This window comes from Mus musculus, chromosome 15 (assembly GCF_000001635.26).
Source record: "Mus musculus strain C57BL/6J chromosome 15, GRCm38.p6 C57BL/6J".
NCBI classification, from domain to species: domain Eukaryota; kingdom Metazoa; phylum Chordata; class Mammalia; order Rodentia; family Muridae; genus Mus; species Mus musculus.
This window is the reverse complement of record NC_000081.6, coordinates 89,355,719-89,377,189: the sequence shown is the minus strand read 5'-3', so window position 1 is coordinate 89,377,189 and position 21,471 is coordinate 89,355,719. Positions and strand designations below refer to the sequence as shown.

The following is a 21,471-nucleotide window of genomic DNA, read 5'->3' as shown; positions in this document are numbered from 1 at the left end:
AGCAGGTGGGGAAGAGCTTAAGTGGTGATTGGCCTTACCTTGACAAGTGCCGCCTACTGGGACAGCCCTATTTTTCCACTATTCCTAACCGTAATCCTGGACGGTGAACTGTCTCCTCTGTACCTAAGTCCACGCAGGACTGAGGGATAACAGGCTGGAACCGAGCCAGATCCAGAAAACTGGTAAAGGCCCCTGAATTGAATAGGTACTAGACGTGGGCGGGGGAGTGCGGGGTGGGGGGAGTGATTTGTGAGGTCGAGAAATGGAAGCCAGATGGGGTTGGGAATGGGACAGTGCTGGATAGAGAAAAACATGAGACTGGTGAGTGCCAGAGACCCTGTAAGAGCAAGGTTTGGACAAGTGACCATGGATTCAAAGACCTGGATGGGGTGGAGGTGGGGAGTTCCAGTGGTGTCTCAATATCCCTTACAGACTGGAGCAATGGCAGCTCCAGGGACACCACCTCCCTCGGCCTCAGGGGGAGGAGGTGGGGAGCCCAGGCAGCTGCCTGAGCTGATCCGCCTGAAGCGAGATGGAGGGCATCTGAGAGAAGCAGATATCAGAAACTTCGTGCACGCGGTGATAGATGGAAGAGCACAGGACACACAAATTGGTGTGTGGTAACTAGACCCCAACACCCCTTCCAGCTGCCCCATACGCACCTCAGGGATCCACAGTACCCCACCACCATCACGGCCCCAGAAAACTCAGACTGCGTGAACACCTCGCTCATTGTATCCATACTTAGGGGCCATGCTAATGGCCATTCGGCTGCAGGGAATGAACCTAGAAGAGACATCTGTGCTGACTCGGGCCCTTGCAGAGTCTGGGCAGCAACTGGAGTGGCCCAAAGCCTGGCACCAGCAGCTTGTTGACAAACACTCCACAGGAGGTGTGGGTGACAAGGTTAGCCTGGTTCTGGCACCTGCCCTGGCTGCATGCGGCTGTAAGGTTAGTGACCACGTCCTCTACAGACCTCTGACCCGCTCACAGGAACCTCCAACCCTCCAGCCTGGCTCAAAGCTCTCAAAGACAAAATCCAGGGCAGTCCCATCGCTCAATACACAAATTCCACCATGGAGTAGAGTTGCCTCTGTACCCAAGAGGACCCTTTAAGAGCTAGCAGGCCCCACAAAGAAAGAGCGGGGCCTTCCTCTTCCTGTCCTTCAGACTTGGGCCCCAGATGAGTGTGTGCCAACTCCTGACCTACTGACAAACTGCTCCCACCAAGTACAGTTTATCTTCCTTTCCACCAATTGGGCACCCTCATTAACTGTTTAAAAGACTCTAAAATAGCCGGGCGTGGTGGCGCACGCCTTTAATCCTAGCACTTGGGAGGCAGAGGCAGGCGGATTTCTGAGTTCTAGGCCAGCCTGGTCTACAAAGTGAGTTCCAGGACAGCCAGACCTACACAGAGAAACCCTGTCTCGAAAAACCAAAAAAAAAAAAAAAAAAAAAAAAAAAGACTCTAAAATATAACTGCTTTTTTAAAAGTAATTTCATATGAGGATAGGATAGGTTCTTAGTAGAGGATAGGTAAAATGAGGTTAAGGGCCTGCGTGGGGGCAGTCAGCATCCCTCTCCACCAGGTGCCAATGATCAGCGGCCGCAGTCTGGGACACACAGGGGGCACACTGGATAAGCTGGAATCGATTCCTGGGTTCGGTGTCACCCAGAGCCCAGAGCAGGTACAGGTGGGCCACTAACTGATCAATGATCTGGGTTGAGGGAGTCACTGGCCCGAATCACAGGATGATCAATGGACAGGTTATTTATCTGGGTCACTAATGAGAGAGAACATTGACTATTCAAAAGGTCATTGGTTGTAAATAGGCCTGGAGTCATCGAGAGAACTTTGATCGGGATCGTTACTTGGGAACAGGGAGAAGCCACTGATTAGCTGGTACGCATTAATGTGTCTGTCATAACTAATCGGGATCCTTGGTAGGTTAGCCATCAGAACCATACTGACTCTCGCTGGCCATGTTTTGAACTTCTGTTGGGTCAGTGGTCAGGGCCAGTGGGTGGGTCCGTCCCTAGAAGTTAATGAAGGTGTCTGAGCAGATGCTGCACATCCTTGAGGAAGTCGGCTGCTGCATTGTCGGCCAGAGTGCAAAGCTGGTTCCTGCTGATGGGATCCTGTATGCTGCACGAGATGTGACAGCCACTGTGGACAGTGTCCCACTCATTACAGGTGACCTGAAACGGGGTACCCTGACTGACAGACAGTCCGCTAGGCACTGCCGCTTTTCTCAGAGAGGCAACTCTTCCTGTGCCCAAGTATACCCTGGGATGATGTTTCTGGTCTTCGCAGCTTCAATCCTCAGTAAGAAGGCCGTGGAGGGACTGTCCACTCTGGTGGTAGATGTTAAGTTTGGGGGAGCTGCAGTCTTCCCAGACCAGGAGAAGGCCCGAGAACTGGCAAAGATGTTGGTGAGCCGTGCTAGGCCACAGTGCCCTTTCTATGAAGGGACATGAGCCTCACATTCCGTCCTATCCCTGCCTCTGCCCACTCAACAGTCCTGGAAGAATAAAACGGCAATTCCTCTTTCCAGCCCTCCTACCCTATCCAATCAAAGCTGTCCTGACTGCGGACCTGGGGAAATCCTCCACAGAACCCCCGCCACTTAGGGCAACCAACCAGAACACCCCCATCCCCTCTGAGGCCTGGCAGTGTTGGTTTCTGATCTCTAACCTAAGCCTTTACTGACACCTTAACCCAGGGACAGCAGGTATGGGATTTGATAATGCCGGATACTGAATAATGCCTCCCCAGGTTAGAGTGGGAGTGAGCCTGGGGCTGAAGGTCGCCGCAGCCCTGACCGCCATGGATAACCCTCTGGGCCGCAGCGTGGGCCATACCCTGGAGGTGGAAGAAGCGTTGCTTTGCCTGGATGGTGCGGGGCCGCCGGATCTGCGGGACCTGGTCATTAGGCTAGGTGAGAGGGCTGGAGTTAAGACCACCAGTTTGTATGCCAGGAGCTCTCAATCCCTGCAGCTTCTGAGCTCCACCCCGCCCGCCAGCAGGAGGCGCCATTCTTTGGATTAGCGGACAGGCGGAAACACAAGACCAAGGCGCCGCCCGAGTGGCCGCGGCGTTGGATGACGGCTCCGCGCGGCGCCGCTTCCAGCTGATGCTTTCGGCGCAGGGCGTGGACCCCGGCCTAGCTAAAGCATTGTGCTCCGGGAGCCCCACGCAACGCCGGCAGCTGCTGCCTCACGCCCGAGAGCAAGAGGAGCTGCTCGCACCGGCAGACGGTGAGACCGGATATCAACGGCACCAGATCCCACCCACTTCCTCTCCCGATCTTTCCTGGTCCTGGCACGTGCCTCCAGTAGGTTCTCAGTGTCCACCCTCTCCCTTAGGCATTGTTGAGTGCGTCCGAGCGCTGCCGCTGGCCCGTGTGCTGCACGACCTCGGAGCCGGACGCAGCCGAGCGGGGCAGCCGATCAGACCGGGAGTGGGTGCCGAGGTACTGGTCGACGTGGGCCAGTGTTTGTCCCGAGGTAAGCGCTGTCTGGAATCCATAAACAACCCTTCCGGTCGCCCGCTGTGACCTAGGTAACCGCCTCTGTCGCTCGCGCAGGGACACCCTGGCTCCGCGTGCACCTAGACGGCCCTGCGCTCAGCAGTCAGCAGCGACGCACTCTCCAGGGGGCGCTCGTGCTATCAGATCGAGCACCCTTCAAGGTCCCTTCACCCTTCGCTGAACTTGTCCTCCCACCGACCATCGCACAGCCCTAAGTCTCGAACCCAGCTCAGCCAGGTGAGTTCAGTTGGGCAAGTCCTCCCCCAAGGGGTGGGACTGGGTGAGGACGCTGTTAACATGTGGCCTCATACTCTGCTGCTACTGCTTCATCTAGCTTATCACATGAGCTAGAGACCTTCTGAGGCCCAGAAAATGGACATATTGGGAATATTTGCCAGTCCCATCTTCTCGGACTGGTCCTAGCTCAGGGCTGATGGTGCCCTGGACGTATCCTCCATCTCATAAGAGATCCAGGTTGTAGCCACACGGGGGCAACATACTGGGGGAGCCCAGTAGGCTGGATGCCAGTGGCTCTAAATGCTAGTTGTAACAACCTTCCCTGGGGAGAGGGGGGGGGGGGAGGATGAAGGGAGATGGCAGGGCTGAGGGACTGCAGAGGGGCAGGGTACGGCATCCAGTTAAGTGCAGAGGAGTCTGCCTGCCCAGGAAGGTGAAGGTCAGACAGTTCAAGGCACAGTGGGCTGAGCTGTGTTACATTACAGAAAACAAGCTGGAGGCACTTGTTTTCTGCTGAGCCCCAGATTACCCTGAAGTGACCCTAAAGCTAGAAAGGATCACCTCTTAAAGGTGGTCAGCCAGAGGATCAACAGCCTCCCTATAAAGAACAATTTATTGTAAATAGACACATGCATCCCAGTGCCCAGGCAAAGCATATTCGCGGTGCTTCCAAGAATCCACAGGGAGGCTTGGCAGTTGTGGCGTGGGTTCTCCAGAGGTTGGGGTCATGAGGCTGAGACTCCCTGGTTAAAGACGTAGGTTAGAGCAAACCAGCTATGGACTTTTGGTGTTGCCTGGACTGCATGCAGCTTACGGCAGAGCAGTTCTGAGTTGAGACGAGCCGGTGCAGGCAGCTAGATAACCTGCTTGAATGTGGGGCAGATGCTTGTCCAGCAGCGGAGGCCTAGACATCTTGTCCATTCTTTTCTGACTTTTGCCACCTTTGTTCTTTTCCAGGAGCTTCAGGTCCACGATGCTACTGGCTCTAGGGCCCAAAGCTTGGCCCAAGCTCTCTCAGTTCAAACCCCTCCTCAGGATCTCAGGAGGTGAAACTCTGCATAGAAATTCCCGACACTGGGCAGGGCAGGGCCAGCGCCAAGGCCCTGGGCTAAGAACTAGACTGCTGATCACAGCCCTGTTTGGGGCTGGGCTAGGCTGGGCCTGGCTGGCCGCGAGGGCTGAGAAGGAACAGTGGCGCCAACAGCAGCGTACAGAGGCCCTGCGCCAGGCTGCTGTGGGCCAGGGTGACTTCAGCCTACTAGACCACAAAGGCCAGCCTCGATGCAAAGCCGACTTCCGAGGCCAGTGGGTGCTGATGTACTTCGGTTTTACTCACTGCCCTGATATTTGCCCCGATGAGCTGGAAAAGCTAGTGCAGGTGGTGCGGAAGCTAGAGGCGGAGCCTGACCTGCCCCTGGTGCAGCCTGTCTTCATCACTGTGGACCCAGAACGAGATGACGTGGCAGCCATGGCCCGCTATGTGCAAGAATTCCACCCAAGACTGTTAGGTCTGACCGGTTCTACAGAACAGGTGGCCCATGCTAGTCGCAACTACCGCGTATACTACAGCGCTGGGCCTAAGGATGAGGACCAGGACTACATTGTGGACCACTCCATTGCCATCTATCTGCTCAACCCTGATGGTCTTTTCACCGATTACTATGGTCGCAGCAGGTCAGCAGAGCAGATCGTAGAGAGTATACGTCGGCACATAGCTGCCTTCCACAGTGTCTTGCCCTGAACTATACCTATTGCCTAGGCCCTGTCATTAAATGGATGTACTTAATCTGTGCATGTGCTCTGTACCAGCAGCTCATTTAAATAGTCTGTCCGGTGAACAGGTGGGGTAGCAACACTTTATTAGGCTAGGCCAGCCAGGAGGCAGCACTGGAGTGAATGGCCCCATAGCACATTAGGGGCAAAGACCTCCAGGTATATACTACTTTCCACCCCTGCCTCAGTGCTGTCCACTCAAGGCTGGGCCATGGATGGTGCAGCATAGGTCTGGAAGCGGGTGTGGGCTCGCTGGTGTGTGAGCAGTCTCAGAGACATTGTGTCCACAGCTGCCTCCAGTCCTGGCTGCTGAGTGATCTCCACTGTGTAGTCATTAGCCTGTGGAAACAAGGTGTCAGTAGAGTCCAGGGCCGCTGCCCCATCCCTTGTGTCCCAGGCCACTTACCAGTTGCAAGGAGGCCAGCATGGAGCGGCACACCTCAAAAGCAGGCTGCCCTGCTACAAGCTCTGAAAAGGGACACCATTCATTGAGCTGGGGGAACCGTGAAGCCAACTGGTCCCCGTAGATATGGATATCAAAGGGCACATGCTGCTCCTGCAGAGGGAAAGGACATGTTAGCTTCAAGTGGAGAGACAGGTCTGGGCAAACCCCGGGCTGGTGGGAGGAGGCTCTAGTCCCCAATAGCACGCCTCACCTGCTCCTGGAGCAGGGGCTGGATGGTATCTTCCCAGTCCCTGATGCGTTGGCTCAGCTCTGTCTCCTGGATAAACTTCTGGGAGGTGGCAATGAAGAGTTCCTACAGAAGGACCAGTGGGTTCTCCCTTGCACACATGGGCCCAGGATGTCCCCACTGCTCCCACCTTGGTGACCCAGGCCTACCACATTTCTCCGGACCAGCTCCTCGTATCTCAGGGACTCTGGCATGGCCTCTGCATCTAAAAAGGTCCAACCATGAGCTGCTAGAGCTCTGGGGCTACATTCTCCCCTCCTGCCGCTCCCCATCCAGACCTACCGAGGTCAGCAGCTTCCTCGGGCATCACCCCCGCAGGCTCCTCCACGTACTCCTCGGGCTCTAGAAAGTCATCTGCTGAGACATGGGAGAAGAGAGCAAGGCTGCTGCTCAGCCAGCAGTACTCGCTGCGAGTACTAGCACGACTCTGACCACACAACACACGCACATTCCATCTAAAGGCACCCACCTGCTACCCCGAGGTCCTCGAGGGACTCTTCCAAGCGATCCTCCTCTGTAGGCCACAGATCCTGCTTGGCCCCAGGTAGCCATCTCTCGTTGATCTGCCCAGAGAACATCTGTAAGGAAACTCATATATCCCATGCCTCAGACCTGTGGGGTTGCAGACCTTGGTCCTGTGGGTACTTGCCTTACGTCTCCGCAGCTTCTGAAGGGTCTCGAGCTGTTCTTTCACATGTTTCCAGTACAGGACTTCCATGTCTGCAAACAAAGACCTTATAAGGGGATTTCCCCATCCGGCCCAAGCTCACACTAGTCCACACAGACCTTCAAGAGACCCCAGTAGGGAGGATAGGGGTGGAGCTGGGGAAGGAAGAGAAAGACTGTTGTCTGAGCATGGACATAGGACCCTAGCCTCACCTGCAAAGGTTGGGCCCTTCCGCCGAGCCCTCCTGCCGTCAGGGTGTTCAGCATCTGGGAGAAAGTAGTTAGCAAGCGCCAGGCCGAAACCCCAGTGCCCGATGGCTCTGCTCCCAACACCCAGGAAAACGGGTGTGTCACCTCAGCCCATATACTCACTCACAGGCATCCAGGTACCACTTGTGGAAGTCCTGCAACTTGGTGGCACCCTTCCTCTTGCGCTTCTGTCCTGGAGCCTCCTCCACACCGGGTGGCACAGAATAGGGTTTCCCTGGAGGCAGAGAGGGACTGCCTCAAGAGTAGCCAAGGGAAAGCGATCCAGAACCCACCTCCAGTCCATTACCTCAGGAGCCCTGGGCAAGGCAACTCGAGCAAGGTGTCACCAATCCTATTTACCTTTCTGGAAGACCTTAGATTCCAAGGAGTCAAAAGGGTCCAGGCTCTGCCAGGGGTCTGGGGTCTCCTGAGCAGGAAACACAAGTAGAAGCTGAGAAGGGGAAAGCATTAGGTCTCCCTACCAGAGCTGACACAAGTGGGGACAGTCCAGAGCGACACAGGGAGGACTTCAGTTTCTGGAAGACGTGCCAAGGGTCTGAAGGGTCTAGGGACCTCACATTTCTCACCTGTAGCCGGGAGGCAGGCTCCGGTGCCCCTTGTCGTTCCCGCAGCATGTATCTCCTTGGCAAGATGGCACTCTGCAAGAAACAACCCACAGGTTCTCCTCTTCCAACCCCTGTCCACCCAGGCTCTCAAGACCCCAGAAGTTCTGCTTAAGTTCACATCAAATACCTGGTTCAAGGGCCCTCTTAGTGCCTAACTCGAAGACTAAGAAGTAAAACCTTGAGGGGGGCTGGGAAACGTTGACCAAGTGCTTGCCCTGCAGGCCTGGGGCCTGAGCTCGCTATCTCGCACTCAGTCACGCTCTGGTGATGCTCACTTGTGCTACTCAGCCCCTCCCAGAGTCAAGCTAAGACACAGCATGTGAAGGGGGAAACGAAATATGATGGCGTTAAGGCAGCGGCTCTCAACCTCCCTAATGGTGTGGTGGCCCCCAACCATAACATTATTTTTATTGCTACTTCATAGCTATAATTTTGCCATTATGGACTCTAAATACCTGATATGTGACCCCTAAAAGGGGCTGTAACCCACAGGTTGAGAATTGCTGTTCTACAGGGAGGTGAAATACTCCATTGTGCAAGGAAGCTCCTTACACTCAGGAAAAACCCTGAAGAGCTTCAGTTTCTAACCCTGAGCAGATTCACGAGCCCCACCTCCCCAAGAGGATATGACAGTGAAGACTGCGGAGAGAAGGTTCTCCAACAGCCCAAGCACTTAGAAGGCTTAGAAGCAGAGACAAGCTGCACTGCCTGCAGGAGGCTGAGACCAACAGAACCACAGAAAACGACACTCTCCAACCTGCTGAGCATCCTGCAGGCTGCTCAGTGGCTCTAGGCTCCCAGCTTTTAGTTCCCTAGACAGGATGAGTAGACTGTTCACATCTCCACAGAAAGAATGCCACACAACATAAGAGACGCCTGAACGGGGACGCAGCAGAACAAAGGATGAACATGGAGAGAAGCGCGTGGTCCTGGACAGACAGGGCAGCGAGTCGTGTAGCTGAAGCAGAGGAGCCCAAGGTAAAGCACCTGAGGTACAATTCCAATACAGCTGTCCCTTCCCATGTGCTGTGACAGTGTCTTCTTGCTATGGCAGCAACTGCACGGTGCTTGCTGTGGGTGGTGAGACTGCATCTTGGGCTGACTCATTAGACTTTAGAGTACTGGTGAAGGGCATGTCAAGACGACACTCATCATGTATGGCATGGGGGAGATGCCTGCTTGATGAGCAGAGTCCATCACATGAATATGAAGGCCCTGAAAATAGCTAAAAAGGTCTGAGAAAATGTTGCAGTCTGCAGCTCACCACGGTGAGATTAATAGCAAGCAGCAGCAGAGAAGGCTGCCTGGCCACTGCTGTGGGAGGTAAGAAACGCACCCGAGGCTGAGAAGGCAGCCAAGCAAGAACTTGTTTGTGTAAGGAGAAATGGCAGCACTGCCTCTGATCTGGCAAGCAGGTTAGATAAGCGAAAGGACCGACAGAGGCACTGACTTGCCACTGCTTAGAGCCTGTAGGCTGAAAGGAAAATAAGTACAAATCAGATTCATGTTCAAGAGCCCTTGCTGAGAGCTAAGAACCTGGAACCCACGGGACAGGAGTGAGGAAAAGAACATGACAGAAGGTGAGAGAAGAGACCCCTTGCGCGGGTCTGACCTGTAGTAAAAGAGAAAGAGAGAATCTGTCATCTAGCCTGAGATGGAATCAACAGTGGCCTAGTACAAGACACTATGGTCACCAGCACTCGAACAAGTGGGGAAGTCGCTTAAAGAAGCAATCAAAGAGTCCATCACAGGGGCTGGAGAAATGGCTCAGCAGTTAAGAGCACTAACTGCTCTTCTGAAGATCCTGAGTTCAATTCCCAGCAACCACATGGTGGCTCACAACCATCCATAATGGCATCTGACGCCCTCTTCTGGTGTGCCTGAAGCTACAGTGTACTTACAATAAATACATACATAAATAAATAAATAAACCGGTCCATCACAGCCTGGCTGTGTGTGAGTCTGTTGGGCGTGGGTTGGTCTGACTGCCATGGAGGCAGAAAATGAGTCAAAGGCTGCATAACCCAAGACATGGAGGAAATCACCATTAAGAACTTGGTTACCCCCGTCTGAGATCCACATCAATGTCTGGGAATGGAAGACAGTAGAAGGGTAAGACCTACTAAGGGACTGGGACTAAAAGCAGCTGTTTGAACCCCAGGCCACATAGAACTATGTTCACAGGGAAGTTTTTAAAGACTGATTCAACAGTGGCCTCGCAATGTGTACGAGGATTTAGAGGCTCTGTTGAGTCCCATGGTGGGATGTGTTCCTGTTCTAAGGGATCCAACAGATATGAATGCATGCATGCATGTATGTTTAGTCACACACATACATATGCACACCAACAGAATCTTAAGGAGAACTACTCGTCAGGAAAACTTTTCCTTTAAAAACACACTATTGGGCTGGAGAGATGGCTCAGCAGTTAAGAGCACTGACTGCTCTTCCGAAGGTCCTGAGTTCAGTTCTTAGCAACCACATGGTGGCTCACAACCATCTGGAATGGGATCAGATGCCGTCTTCTGGTGTGCCTGAAGACAGCTACAGCTACAGTGTACTCACATAAAGTAAATAAATCTTTGAAAAAAACAAAACAAAACAAAACACAGTATTGCTGGGGATGCAACTCCATAGGAGGATGCTCACCCAGCATGTACAATACCCAGCACCATAAAAACAAATAAGGAAAAACATAATAGCCTGGCATGGTGGCTCATACCTGTCCCAACACTTGGGAAGCTGAGGCAGAAGGATCACACAAGTTTAAGATTAGCCTGGCTACAAAGTAACCAAACCAAACTAAATGAATAATAGACTGTAATATCCATCCACAATTAATGTTACTATTTCCTCCTAAATACATCAGATCAGTTTTAGAAGAAATAATTTCCTCTTTTTTGTGTATAATGTGCATTACTTTTTTTTGCTTGAATGTGGGTGTACATGTGTGAGTGCATGTGGGTGTACACGTGTGTGGGTGCCTGTAGAAGCTGAAGTGAATGTTAGGAAACATCCCAGGTGTCTTCCCCACATTCACTGAGGTAGTTTCTCAATCAAACCCAAAGCTCACCCCCATGTTTAGTCTTGCTAGCCAGCTTGCTCTGGGTAGCCTGTCTCTATAGCCTCCAGGAATCCCAGGCTACACAACACTCCACCCAACATTTATGTGGCTGCCGGTGATCTAAACTCTGGTCCTCATTCTTACTTTAACCACTGAGCAGTCTTTCCAACTCACCAGTAGAATCGTTTTGTTTTCAAGACAGGCTCTCAGTATATAGACCAAGCTGGCCTAAAACTTCACAATCCTACCTCAGCCTCCAGGGTATGGGGATTGTAAGCTTTAGTAACCCTGCCTGGCTGGGGTGGGGGTTGGGGGGACAGTCTATGCCCATGACTGCACGACCCGTGAAGGCAGCACTAAGTCCCCATTGGAGCTCGAGTGACTGATGGTACCAGCTCTGATGTAGATGCTGGGAATGGTACTTGATCTTCTGCAGAAACATTAACAGTCTTAACTGCTGAGCCATCCCTATAGCACGCTAGTTTTTAATGTATTCATATTACAGAAGATCTAGGAATTCAGGGCTTCCATGGGCCAGTCAAGAATTCCACCCCTCAACTATAGCCCCAGTCTCATCTCACCTCACCTCGCAGGATTTGTTTGTTTTTCTTTGTTGTTTGTGCTCAATAAAGACTTCCTAATTATTTCTGGATAGGTTGTACCTGGAGGCAAAATCCTCCAGACCCATTTTCTGCTGCCAGCCTGAATAGCAGTGGCACTTGGGGTTCAGCTGACATCGAAGGTCACCAGAATCAGAGCCTTGAAAGCCAGCCAGTCCCTCCTCAGGGAGCAACTGCCGTTCCACTTACAGAGGGAAGGGATATGGGAGCTACCATTAAATCGTCATCCTGGAGGATGGCCAGGCTCCTGGGCAGGCACCTCCTCTGAGAGGACAACACCAAGGTGGTAGACAGGAGCCAAGGGCACTGCATTGTTGCCCGGTGTAATGTTACTCTGCCCAGGACAGGACAGGGCTTACTCTGTTGACAGCTTGGGCTCTGCAGCCTCATTGGTGTCCCACCTGCTGTGAGGTCCTTGGCTCTGCAGGCTCTAGAGCAACCTCCAGGGGCTCTGCTCCATCCTCTGCATCCTCCTCTCCACCGCTGAGCGCTGGACCATCTAGAAAAATGTTGGTGCAGGAACCAAGAAACCAGTTAGCCCAAAGAGGCTGGAGGCCAGGCAGCAGATGGAGCTCCCATGTAGGAGGCTCATGGCCAACTCAGAGGAGCTGGACAGGCCATTCATTCTCTCTCCTCCCCGTTACACTGTAGCATTGGGAAAACTGAACTAAGCTTTATACTCTCTTCCTCACACTGGCATGCTTTGGTTGGTTTACCTTACTTCTTGGCAAATATTTGTATATTTGCTTATTTACTCACTCACTTATACTGAGACCTGAACCCTGGCTTTGTTTATGGTCATGCAAGTGCTCCAACCAAGCAACAGTTCCAGCCCAGATATTGCTTACTGCCATTTACATTTACCCAGAAAAGACCCAAGAAGAAAAGTCTCACTGACTGAGCCCCAGCACTGACAGTATCTGCTACCATTAGGCCTGTTCCCCAAAAGCCAATGACCAGGCAGTAGGCTAGGGAAACCGAGAGCATCCAGGGTCGGAGTCCACCCAGCTCAGTCTCCCTGGTACTCTCTTCTCACCTGGCTCTTGGGAGATGTCGGGTACAGGAACAGGACTCCCGTTCCTAGACACTTCCATGGGCTGCTCCTCAGCGTCCTCAGGATCTAGGAGAGACAGACACTAGACAGAGTCAGCTCCGCCCCTACAAGGGTTCCACTGGTACCCAGTGAGCCTCCCTAGATTGTCAGCCGAAAACAGTCTCCAGCAGGCCTTAACTTGGGACTAAGGAGGACACCAGGTTCCAGATCCCAATATTGAGCTGAACTATCACCTTATGGCTTGTTGGCTGACAATCAAAGTACAAAGAAAGATGAGGGAGAGAAGCTCTGTCTAACCTATTCAGCGTGGAAAAGGAACGTGGCACGACGTTCTCTAAGACTAGAGATGGCAGGCATAAGGTACCTAACAGCTGTCTCCCAAAAGAGAGACTGATACTACTTCCTTCCCACTAAGCTCCCACATCCAAACCCTTACCTTTCTGGCTCCTTGACATGGGGTATGGCTCCACGGGCACCACAGGCTCCACAGGACACATTCCCACTGGATCTAACATAAAGCAGCCTCTGGGGTTAGGCATACACGTGTTCATCCTGAAATCCTTCCGGCTGGCCAAGATGTCACCCTGACAGCTGTGTTGGCAAAAGCAGACTTGCTACGCACGCCCTTCCCAGGCAGGTGTCCTCCCCTTCTCCCCCATGCTAGCTCAGTGTTGTACCTATACAAGGGGCTGCTGTTCTTTTCCACTTCATCAGGGGCCACCAGGGCCATGGGCAGTAGGGGTATGATAAGCAGCTCCTGTGGGTAGGGAGGGGAGAGCTCTGAATTCTACACGGAACAGCACTAAGACTACTCTCCCCACCGGACAAGGGCCAGAACACTCACACTGGATGCCTGATCATTTTTCAGATCCACATTAGCCCGGGAGTCAGGGAAGTCGTCCAGTGACAGGAACTGCAGGAGACAACAAGTACTCATGAGAGCAGGGCCAGGCGAGCACCCAGGGCAGAGTTCACATGCCCCAACTAACCTCATTCTCTGTTTCACAGGGAGTCTCTGAGTTGACAGTCTTCTTGCTCCCATCTTCCTGAACTAAGGAGAGCTGTTTGGCCCGCCTGAGAGAGAAAAACATACCAAGAGCATCCTGAGAGGCTTCAAGAGACCCCAAGCTGCAAGCAGGGCACAGCTAAGACAACAAACGCCTCTTCCTTCTGGCTCACTTCTAATACTCACCTCTTGCCAGAAATAAAATCGAGAGCCTGGTAGACCAGCGAGTAGAGGTACTCCACCTGGCAACCAGAAACACACAGTAAGGATGTGGAAAGGAGGGACCTATGGGAAATGCTGCTTGGGGATACCCCAGGGCAGGGGACCTTTCTTATTAGACACTGGTACACACTAAATCTGGCTGTCATCTCCAAATCTCCATACAAGCCAAGCCAGTTTTCCAAGTGTTACGTAATTCTCACTCCCAACGTGGCGGCATGTGCCTGTAAGTGTTAAGTGCCTGTAAGTGTTAAGTAATTCTCAGCGTGGCGGCATGTGCCTGGAACTTTAACACAGGCAAGGCTGAAACAGGAGACGTATGAGTTTGAAGTAAGTTCTGGATTAGAGTGGGACATGTCTCAAAAAAGAAAAAAAACAAAACCAAAACTAAAGTCAACAACAACAAAACCTTTACAAGCCACTCCAGCTCTCAAAGACAGAGGCAAGAGAATCCTAGATTCACAGCCAGCCCAGGCTACATGCAAGCTATTGTCCTAAAACAAAGCACAGGCATACACAAACAAAAGCATTGAAATATAAACATAAAAGTAACTCTCTGGGGCTGGAGAAATGTCTCAGCAGTTAAAGCACTGCTGTTCTTTCAGAGGACCTGAGTTTGGCTCCAGCACCCACACCAGCTACTCATAACCACTTATTACTCTAGTTCCAGAGGAATCAGATGCCTCAGGCTTCAGAGAGTACCTGAACTCATGTGGACACACACACACACACACACACACACACACACACACACACACCCCTAAGCACCTGAAATGCAAAAAATGAGGATCTGAGTTTGGATCCTCAGATTCCATGCTAAAAAGCCAAACATGGCAGTGTACACTTGTAAGCCCAGTCTTGGAGAAGGCTGGGGAAGTGGGGGTAGGAGGGACTCTCAAGTTCACTGCCAGCCAAAGGGACCAGTGAACTTTAGGTTAAAGGACAGACCCTGTCCCAAAAGATAAAAGTGCAGATAAAGATACAAGACACCACCTTGGGATTCCACATCATGTACACACACATGCACAGAGCACACACATACAACAACAGTAACAATGATAATCTCAGCCGGGTGGTGGTGGCGCAGCACTCAGAAGGCAGAGGCAGGTGGATTTCTGAGGTCGAGGCCAGCCTGGTCTACAAAGTGAGTTCCAGGACAGCCAGGGCTACACAGAGAAACCCTGTCTCAAAAAAAAAAAAAAAACAAAAAACAAAACAAAACAAAACAATCATCTCAAATCACAGCAGCCCCATCAGAATGACCCGGACAGCCTGTCCCACATTCCACAGTCACAAGCAGCACGGCCTCCTTGACACAGGTTCATGGCCATGTCACAATGGGTGCCCAATGTTTCAGGCAGCACATGCCCGGCAGGCCTGAACCCTCACACATGGTACCCACTGGTATTTTTGCCCAGTGCCCCTAGGCCAGCTGCAGCTTCTCCTCCTAGTTACACTACCCCATTCACAGGAGGGTGCCGTGAGTCTCTAATGATGGCCCTGTTACCACAGAATCCATGATGGGCCAACCTGGGAGACCTTTCATTTTTTTTTTTTGTTTTTGAGAGAGGGTTTCTCTGTGTAGCCCTGGCTGTCCTAGATTCACCTGCCTCTGCCTCTCAAGAGCTAGGATAAAAAATATGTACCATCGCCACCCAGCTTTTCATTTGCTTATTGTGTCCTCCACAGAACCAGGGGTCCCACAGAGGGTGAGATTTCTAAGGGACGATGTAGCACAACTGCAAAGTGCACATGGAAGGTAAAAAGGTAGAACATCCACTCTATACCCGATAACCACGTACATGAGGTGCGACAGAGCTCACAGAACACCTCACCCTCTATCTCCTCCTGGCCACTTTACTTACTGATTGTGGTGTTAGGGAATCACAATCAGGGCCTTATGTAGGCTAGAGAAGTGCTATACACCTGAACTATACCTCTAGCTTGGCCATACCATTTTCTAAGTACGTGTTGTATTTGTTTGTACGTGTGCAAACGTGCAGATGTGCACGTACATTGTACAGATGTTTATGGAAGCTACAGGCTAACCTCGGTGTCCTCCTTAACTACGCTCTACCTTGTTTTCCCGGCTGAACCTGAGGAGAGTGCTCATCAGCTAGGCTGGCTGAGCAGTGAGCTCAGGGTCTCACATGTCTCCGCCCTGCTGTGCTAGAGTTACAGATGCATGCTATCACACCTGACTCCTTATCTGGATGGTGAGGCTCCGGGTCCTCAGGCTTACACAGCAGACTTCCACCAACGGAACCATCTACTGCTCATGCCATTTTTAACTCAAGTTTACCTGGGTATTGTAGAACACGCCTGTTATCCAAACACTTGAGATGCAAAGGTAAGAGTTATCAGGAATTCAAGGCAAGCCTCAGCTACAGAGCAAGCTCAAGGCCAGTCTGAGCTAATAAAATCTGCTTCAAAAAACCAATAGGGTGGCTGGGCAGTGGTGGTGCATGCTTTTAATCCCAGCACTTGGGAGGCAGAGGCAGGTGGATTTCTGAGTTCAAGGCCAGCCTGGACTACAGACTAAGTTCCAGGACAGCCAGGGCTACACAGAGAAACCCTGTCTCAAAAAACTAAACCAACCAAACAAACAAACAAACAAACAAAAAAACCCAATAGGATGGGGCTATATAGCTCAATTGGTGAAGCACATACCTAGCATGCATGAAGCCCTAGCTTTGACCCTGCCCCCAGGACTGCGAACACTGGACACGGTGGTTTACACCTGTCACACTAGCATTCCAGAAGACAGAGGCACAGGGATCAGAAACTCGAGGTCATCTTCCTGGGATATATGCAGTGTTTGAGATCAGCCTGGGATGCATGGGATGTGTCTCAAGATAAAAGCCGTCAGTAAACTCCAGATTTCCTTTGGCACTGATAGCTGTGACCAAGGGTAGGCAGGTTACAGAGAAGTGGACGTTGCTGCGGCACCAGGAGCTCAACACTAAGCACAACTGTCGGCGGTCTGTGGAACCCACCTTCTTACTGTAGACACAGGCTGAGCCCTGGATCAACAGTGCTGCCTCAATGAAGTTCATTGTGGTTTTGCCTTCATCAAAAGAAATGCAGATCTGGTCCAGCTGCAAGAAAGAACATTAGTAAGCTGGGCTCGGTAAGCGAGGGCATGCCTGTGCCCCCAGCAGTTGGGAGACTGAGGCAGGACTCAAGGTGTGCCTAGGCTACATAGTGAGACAGTCTCAAAGAAAGTCAGATGCCAGTTCGGCAGGAGCCTATACTCACTTCCTTCAGGGGTAGCTCAACCAACCACCCACAAACGGAGATAGCTCCAAGTCTACTCTTGAATTTGCAGTTGCCTCTGGGTGTTCTGGAGGAAAGCTAGATCTTTGTGACTCCCCCCAGTTCCTGGGTCCTGTGAGACCAAGGGCTTTGGAAGAGGGAAGTCCCCAAAGGATATTGACCATGATGGCCAAAGCTACATACCAGCTCTCATCAGCACTCCAAATTGTACCCACCCAGGTCAAAAGCCAACTGGGACAAACTACAACAAAAAGACCCTTTCCTCTGAGAAGGGAAATGACAGAAACAAATGCAGTACACCCTATCCTTTAATTGGAAAACTCAGGAACCAGGTGACATAAGTAGTTCCCCTCTACAGCCCTCCATGGCGTCTGGCAGCCCTGGCTCTAAGCCAGTGTTTGGGTTTTTCCCACTTCTCCCTTCTGCCATGTGCATCTAGCCACCCCTGGACAAACTACCAACCACACAAGTCAACAAGTGCCAAACCCATCCACAAAGCAGCTTTCTCCCTGAGGCTCTGGGGTTCCATTTACAGATACCTACTGAAGATCTATAAATAATAAATAAACAAATAAATAAAGACACAGCCCAGAATTGTTCTTCAAGGTAATAGGGATTGAACTTAAAGTCTTGCAAACACTCTTACTACTGCCCAAACCCCTATGTCCAACTGTCCTATTCAACTACCCAGATTTTTATAAATAAGAGTCCAGTGAGCAAGTCCATGCTAGCTTCTGAGCATCCACACTCATCCCCCCAAAATGAAGGCTCTCAGCTCCTCTTATTCACCTGGCAGTTCAATCTGGATCAGTCCCCTACTACCTCAAGTTCCTCTCTAATGACAGCTGACCTGGCCCAGCCTAACCTCTCCTGCAAGTTCGTTACAGGCTTTCTGCCACTCAGAGGGAAAACCTGAAATTGTAAAATCCCCCAAGGGAGTTATGTAAACTCGTAGTCTCTTCCAGCTACCAGCCTTTGCCTGTGAACTGACTTTCATGCCTTCCAGAGGCAAGCCCCATGTCCCCACTACATAGAAATTTTCGGCTTACCAGACATGGCAACTCCTTTTACCTCAAACACAACCAGGTCCCTCAGTCTCAGTCTTCATGACTTCCTAGCCTTTTCTCTCCAGTTTATCATGCACTTGTGATAACTCACAATACAGTTTATCACACTCACACAATACAGTTTATCACACTCACACAATACAGTTTATCATGCACTTGTGATAACACACAATACAGACGGTGGGGAACAGAGAAGCTTTGTCTACTATCAGCACATCATTTCATCTCACTAGTGACCATTTCAGACTTTGTTGTAAAGGCTACATTGATTTATATGAAACATAAAGAGATAGTGCTTAGGCCAAATAGACACGTCTAGGTAGGAAGCAATAATGACGTGGTTCCCACCCTGATATCCATCCTCCCTGGAGAGCAGACATTTTATCAAAGCATGAATTACTCTTTGCTTTGCTTGACATCTGTTTTCTTTTTTCTTTTAATTTTAAGTTGATTCTTGGCATATAATACTTAATAACAATGAACAAATAAAAGAAAGTAACACCATAAGGCATGTTAGAACACTGGTAACTAGATGGAAAACAAGAAGAACATATACAGCATCAGTGCCAGGACAGCAAAGCGTTAGGCGATGTGGCATAGTCTTCTTGTTATTTGATAATTGAAACAGGGCCTCCTATAGCTCAGGCTTCACATGGATTCTGGAGCCAAGAATGATCTTGAACTGATCCTCCTCCCTCCACCTACCAAGTGCTGAGATTAAAGACATCATGGGAACAGACCCGGGGGCAGGAAAGGAGCCTTATCTGAAGCAGAAGAGCTGACCAAGCCAGGAAACAAATTTAACAGTGTGCCCACAGATCCTTTTAAGAAAACCTGATTCCACAATATGACCTCTTAATACTGTTCTTGGCGCTTCTCAGCCAACTGTGCAGTGCAGGTTGATCATCAAGGGCCAGAGAGACGGCTCAGCGGGTAAGAGCGCTGACTGCTCTTCCAGAGGTCCTGAGTTCAAATCCCAGCAACCACAAGGTGGCTCACAACCATCCATCATGGGATCTGACGCCCTCTTCTGGGGTGTCTGAAGACAGCGACAGTGTACTTAGATATAATAAATAAATAAGTCTTTTAAAAAAAAATACATGTTCATTTAATAAGCATTTATCCTGCACCTACTGTGTCAGACATTCTACAAAGAATAAGAAAGCATATACGAATCTCTACCCTTCTAGAATTTATACTGTAGGGTAAAGACAGACCACAAACCAGCAAGCAAACAACTATGCAATGTTGAGGCCTGGTTATAACTTTTTTTTTCCTAAGATGTGTGTGTGCTTGCACTAATGTGTGTGCACCATGTGCTTGCAGGGGTTCATGGATCCAAAAATGGCCCTGGGACCTCTGGAAGTAGAGTTACAGGCCATTGTGAGCTACTTTTTTTTTTTTTTTTTTTTTTGGTTCTGAGAACTGAACCCAGGTCCTCTACGAGAGCAGCAAGTGCTCTTATCCAGTCATCTCTCTAGCCCTGATTTAAATTTTCTAAAAACAAAAAATGATGTAGGTGTTTTGCCTGTATCCATATCTGTGTACCACCTGTATGTTTGGTGCCAGTGGAGGCCTGATGAAGGCACTGGATCCCCAGGAACTGGGATTACAGACAGCTGCGATCTGTCCTGTGGGTGCTTAGAACTGAACCTGGGTCCTCTGAAAGAATAGTCAGTGCTCTGAATTGATGAGGCAGCTTTCCAGGTCCCTGCGCCCCCATCCCTGTCTCCAGTTTTAATTCTTCAGACTGGATGGTGTCCAATCTAAGAGCCTGGATGAGAAGGTTTTAAATATCTAGGTTTAATACACCTAGACCAGATATAGTGGGGAAGGAAGTATATTCTTGCAATATAACTGACACAATTCATTGGTAAACTTGGTGTGAGACATGAGGCCTTATCACATCTCTTAATTTTCACCTTTAGTTAAACAGTGAAACACTACCAAAATAGAGGACTAGAATTTGAACCACAACCCAAAAGCTCCACTTTAAATAACATCCAAGAGCTCGAGTAACATCCCAGCACATGCCAAGGGAGTGGCTAGAACAAACAAATCTGGGACAGCTCACAAGGAAGATCGGTATGGGTGTATCCCACCACATGGAGTTGAAAACTTGTATTTAAAAAAAAAAAAAATCACACAAGTAAGATTTTCTATTTTTAAGGGAAAGAAGACTCCACCCCAAGAAGCTCGACACTTAAGAAAGAAAACAGAAGCAGTCAAATAGAAATCCTAAGAGCACTGTTTCAAAAAGGAAGCTGTCAGACCGAGAAATCTCCCCAACAGGGCACTTCGAGCGTCTCTTTTATTTTTAAATACGAAGACCACTACAGTTCGAGTTGAGACCTGTAACTATTCAGTAGTGGGATCCGATTGTGTTGAGCCAAAGTGTGAACGTGCAGAAACGGAGCAGACAGTGACTGAATAGACCTGAACTTAAAAAAAAACAAAACGGAGGAATGGAATGCTGATAGGCTAGATTACGGCGAGGGGCTGGGCCACCAACAGGATGGGGGAGGGGGCGGATCCTTCTGGACAAAACTGGTTCAAATTAAGAGCCTGGGGTATGGGTGCGTCGCACTGCGGGAAGATCGTGTGGGCGGGGCTTGAGGTCTAAGATACAAAATCCCTTTTCCTTCGGGAACCAGATCTCTCTCCATTACTGTAAGAGTCCTGGTATGGTAGGGTTGATTGGTAGTTGCAAATAATCGGGAGACTGGGACAGAAGACTTCGGGTTTAAGACCTGCCTTGGCGCCTGGCTCAAGAAGAAAAACAGGTTCCAAAAAAAAGCTCGGTGGTAGAGTGCCTGCCAAACCTGTCCAAAGCCCCAGGTTAAATCCGCCCCCAAAAGGGGAAAACAAAAAGTTTGCTTCTTAATGTATTGTATTCCCCCAAAGAAAACGGAAATAATGTACTTGTTGGAGAAAAATGATTATCATCCAACCAAATCGACTTCACAGCTCGCTAACCGACAGAGGCCTGAAAAGGACAGCTCCGGGAGAATCTAGCTGAAAGTTTCGAGAGGCAGGCTGGATTTTGAAGGGGGGTGAGGAAAGAAACAAGACTGCGGATGACACACCAGACGGCTACAGACCCGGAGGCGGGGGGTGGCAATGCAGCCTGAGCGCCCAGGCCGATGCCATTCCCCCGCCGCCCTCACCTCCTCCAGATACTCGCCCAGCTGTGCCGCCACGTCCACCTCCCAGTTCTTAGTGAGATCCCGGATGGGCTGCAAGAGGTGAGCAAAGCGCACCTCCACATCCTCCATGTCTAGAACGGGACTAGAAGCCCGGAACCATGGCTCAACCCGCTACTGGTTCTGGCGCCATTTTGGTGCTCCCGCCCCGGAAGTACGTAGCCAGGGCACTGCGCGCACACGTATGAC

General features: G+C 50.7%; 3 protein-coding genes across 10 annotated transcripts; 2 read left to right on the top strand and 1 right to left on the bottom strand.

Annotated features, from left to right (window-relative positions):
• Positions 1–153: 153 nt before the first annotated feature.
• Tymp (thymidine phosphorylase) lies at positions 154–5,559 on the top strand. The gene is made up of 11 exons (NM_138302.2): positions 154–205; positions 433–613; positions 749–951; positions 1,590–1,688; positions 2,065–2,194; positions 2,315–2,433; positions 2,777–2,939; positions 3,028–3,258; positions 3,367–3,507; positions 3,588–3,767; positions 4,725–5,559. Exons 2-10 carry the CDS (start codon positions 442–444, stop codon positions 3,743–3,745), a joined length of 1,416 nt encoding a protein of 471 aa, NP_612175.1. The 5' UTR covers positions 154–205; positions 433–441; the 3' UTR covers positions 3,746–3,767; positions 4,725–5,559.
• Sco2 (SCO2 cytochrome c oxidase assembly protein) lies at positions 3,299–5,560 on the top strand. Its single transcript, NM_001111288.2, has 3 exons — positions 3,299–3,507; positions 3,588–3,767; positions 4,725–5,560. Exon 3 carries the CDS (start codon positions 4,741–4,743, stop codon positions 5,506–5,508), a length of 768 nt encoding a protein of 255 aa, NP_001104758.1. The 5' UTR covers positions 3,299–3,507; positions 3,588–3,767; positions 4,725–4,740; the 3' UTR covers positions 5,509–5,560.
• On the bottom strand, positions 4,340–21,471 carry Ncaph2 (non-SMC condensin II complex, subunit H2). 8 transcript variants are annotated; one of them, NR_073376.1, is made up of 20 exons: positions 21,264–21,471; positions 16,733–16,834; positions 13,704–13,759; positions 13,501–13,585; positions 13,356–13,424; positions 13,189–13,268; positions 12,948–13,102; positions 12,494–12,577; positions 11,859–11,956; positions 7,735–7,806; positions 7,508–7,574; positions 7,275–7,382; positions 7,112–7,165; positions 6,882–6,952; positions 6,702–6,795; positions 6,515–6,586; positions 6,382–6,437; positions 6,197–6,298; positions 5,947–6,096; positions 4,340–5,879 (listed from the first exon to the last, which is right to left on the bottom strand). NR_073376.1 is itself a non-coding variant. In NM_001271601.1 (20 exons), the coding sequence occupies exons 1-20, from the start codon at positions 21,352–21,354 to the stop codon at positions 5,739–5,741; spliced, it is 1,827 nt and encodes a 608-aa protein (NP_001258530.1). In that variant the 5' UTR covers positions 21,355–21,471; the 3' UTR covers positions 4,340–5,738. The 8 variants fall into 8 exon arrangements, 5 of the variants coding, with proteins under 5 accessions (NP_001258530.1, NP_001108604.1, NP_001258529.1 ...); NM_001271601.1 differs by having other exon boundaries at positions 6,515–6,589; positions 21,247–21,471; NM_001115132.2 differs by having other exon boundaries at positions 21,247–21,471.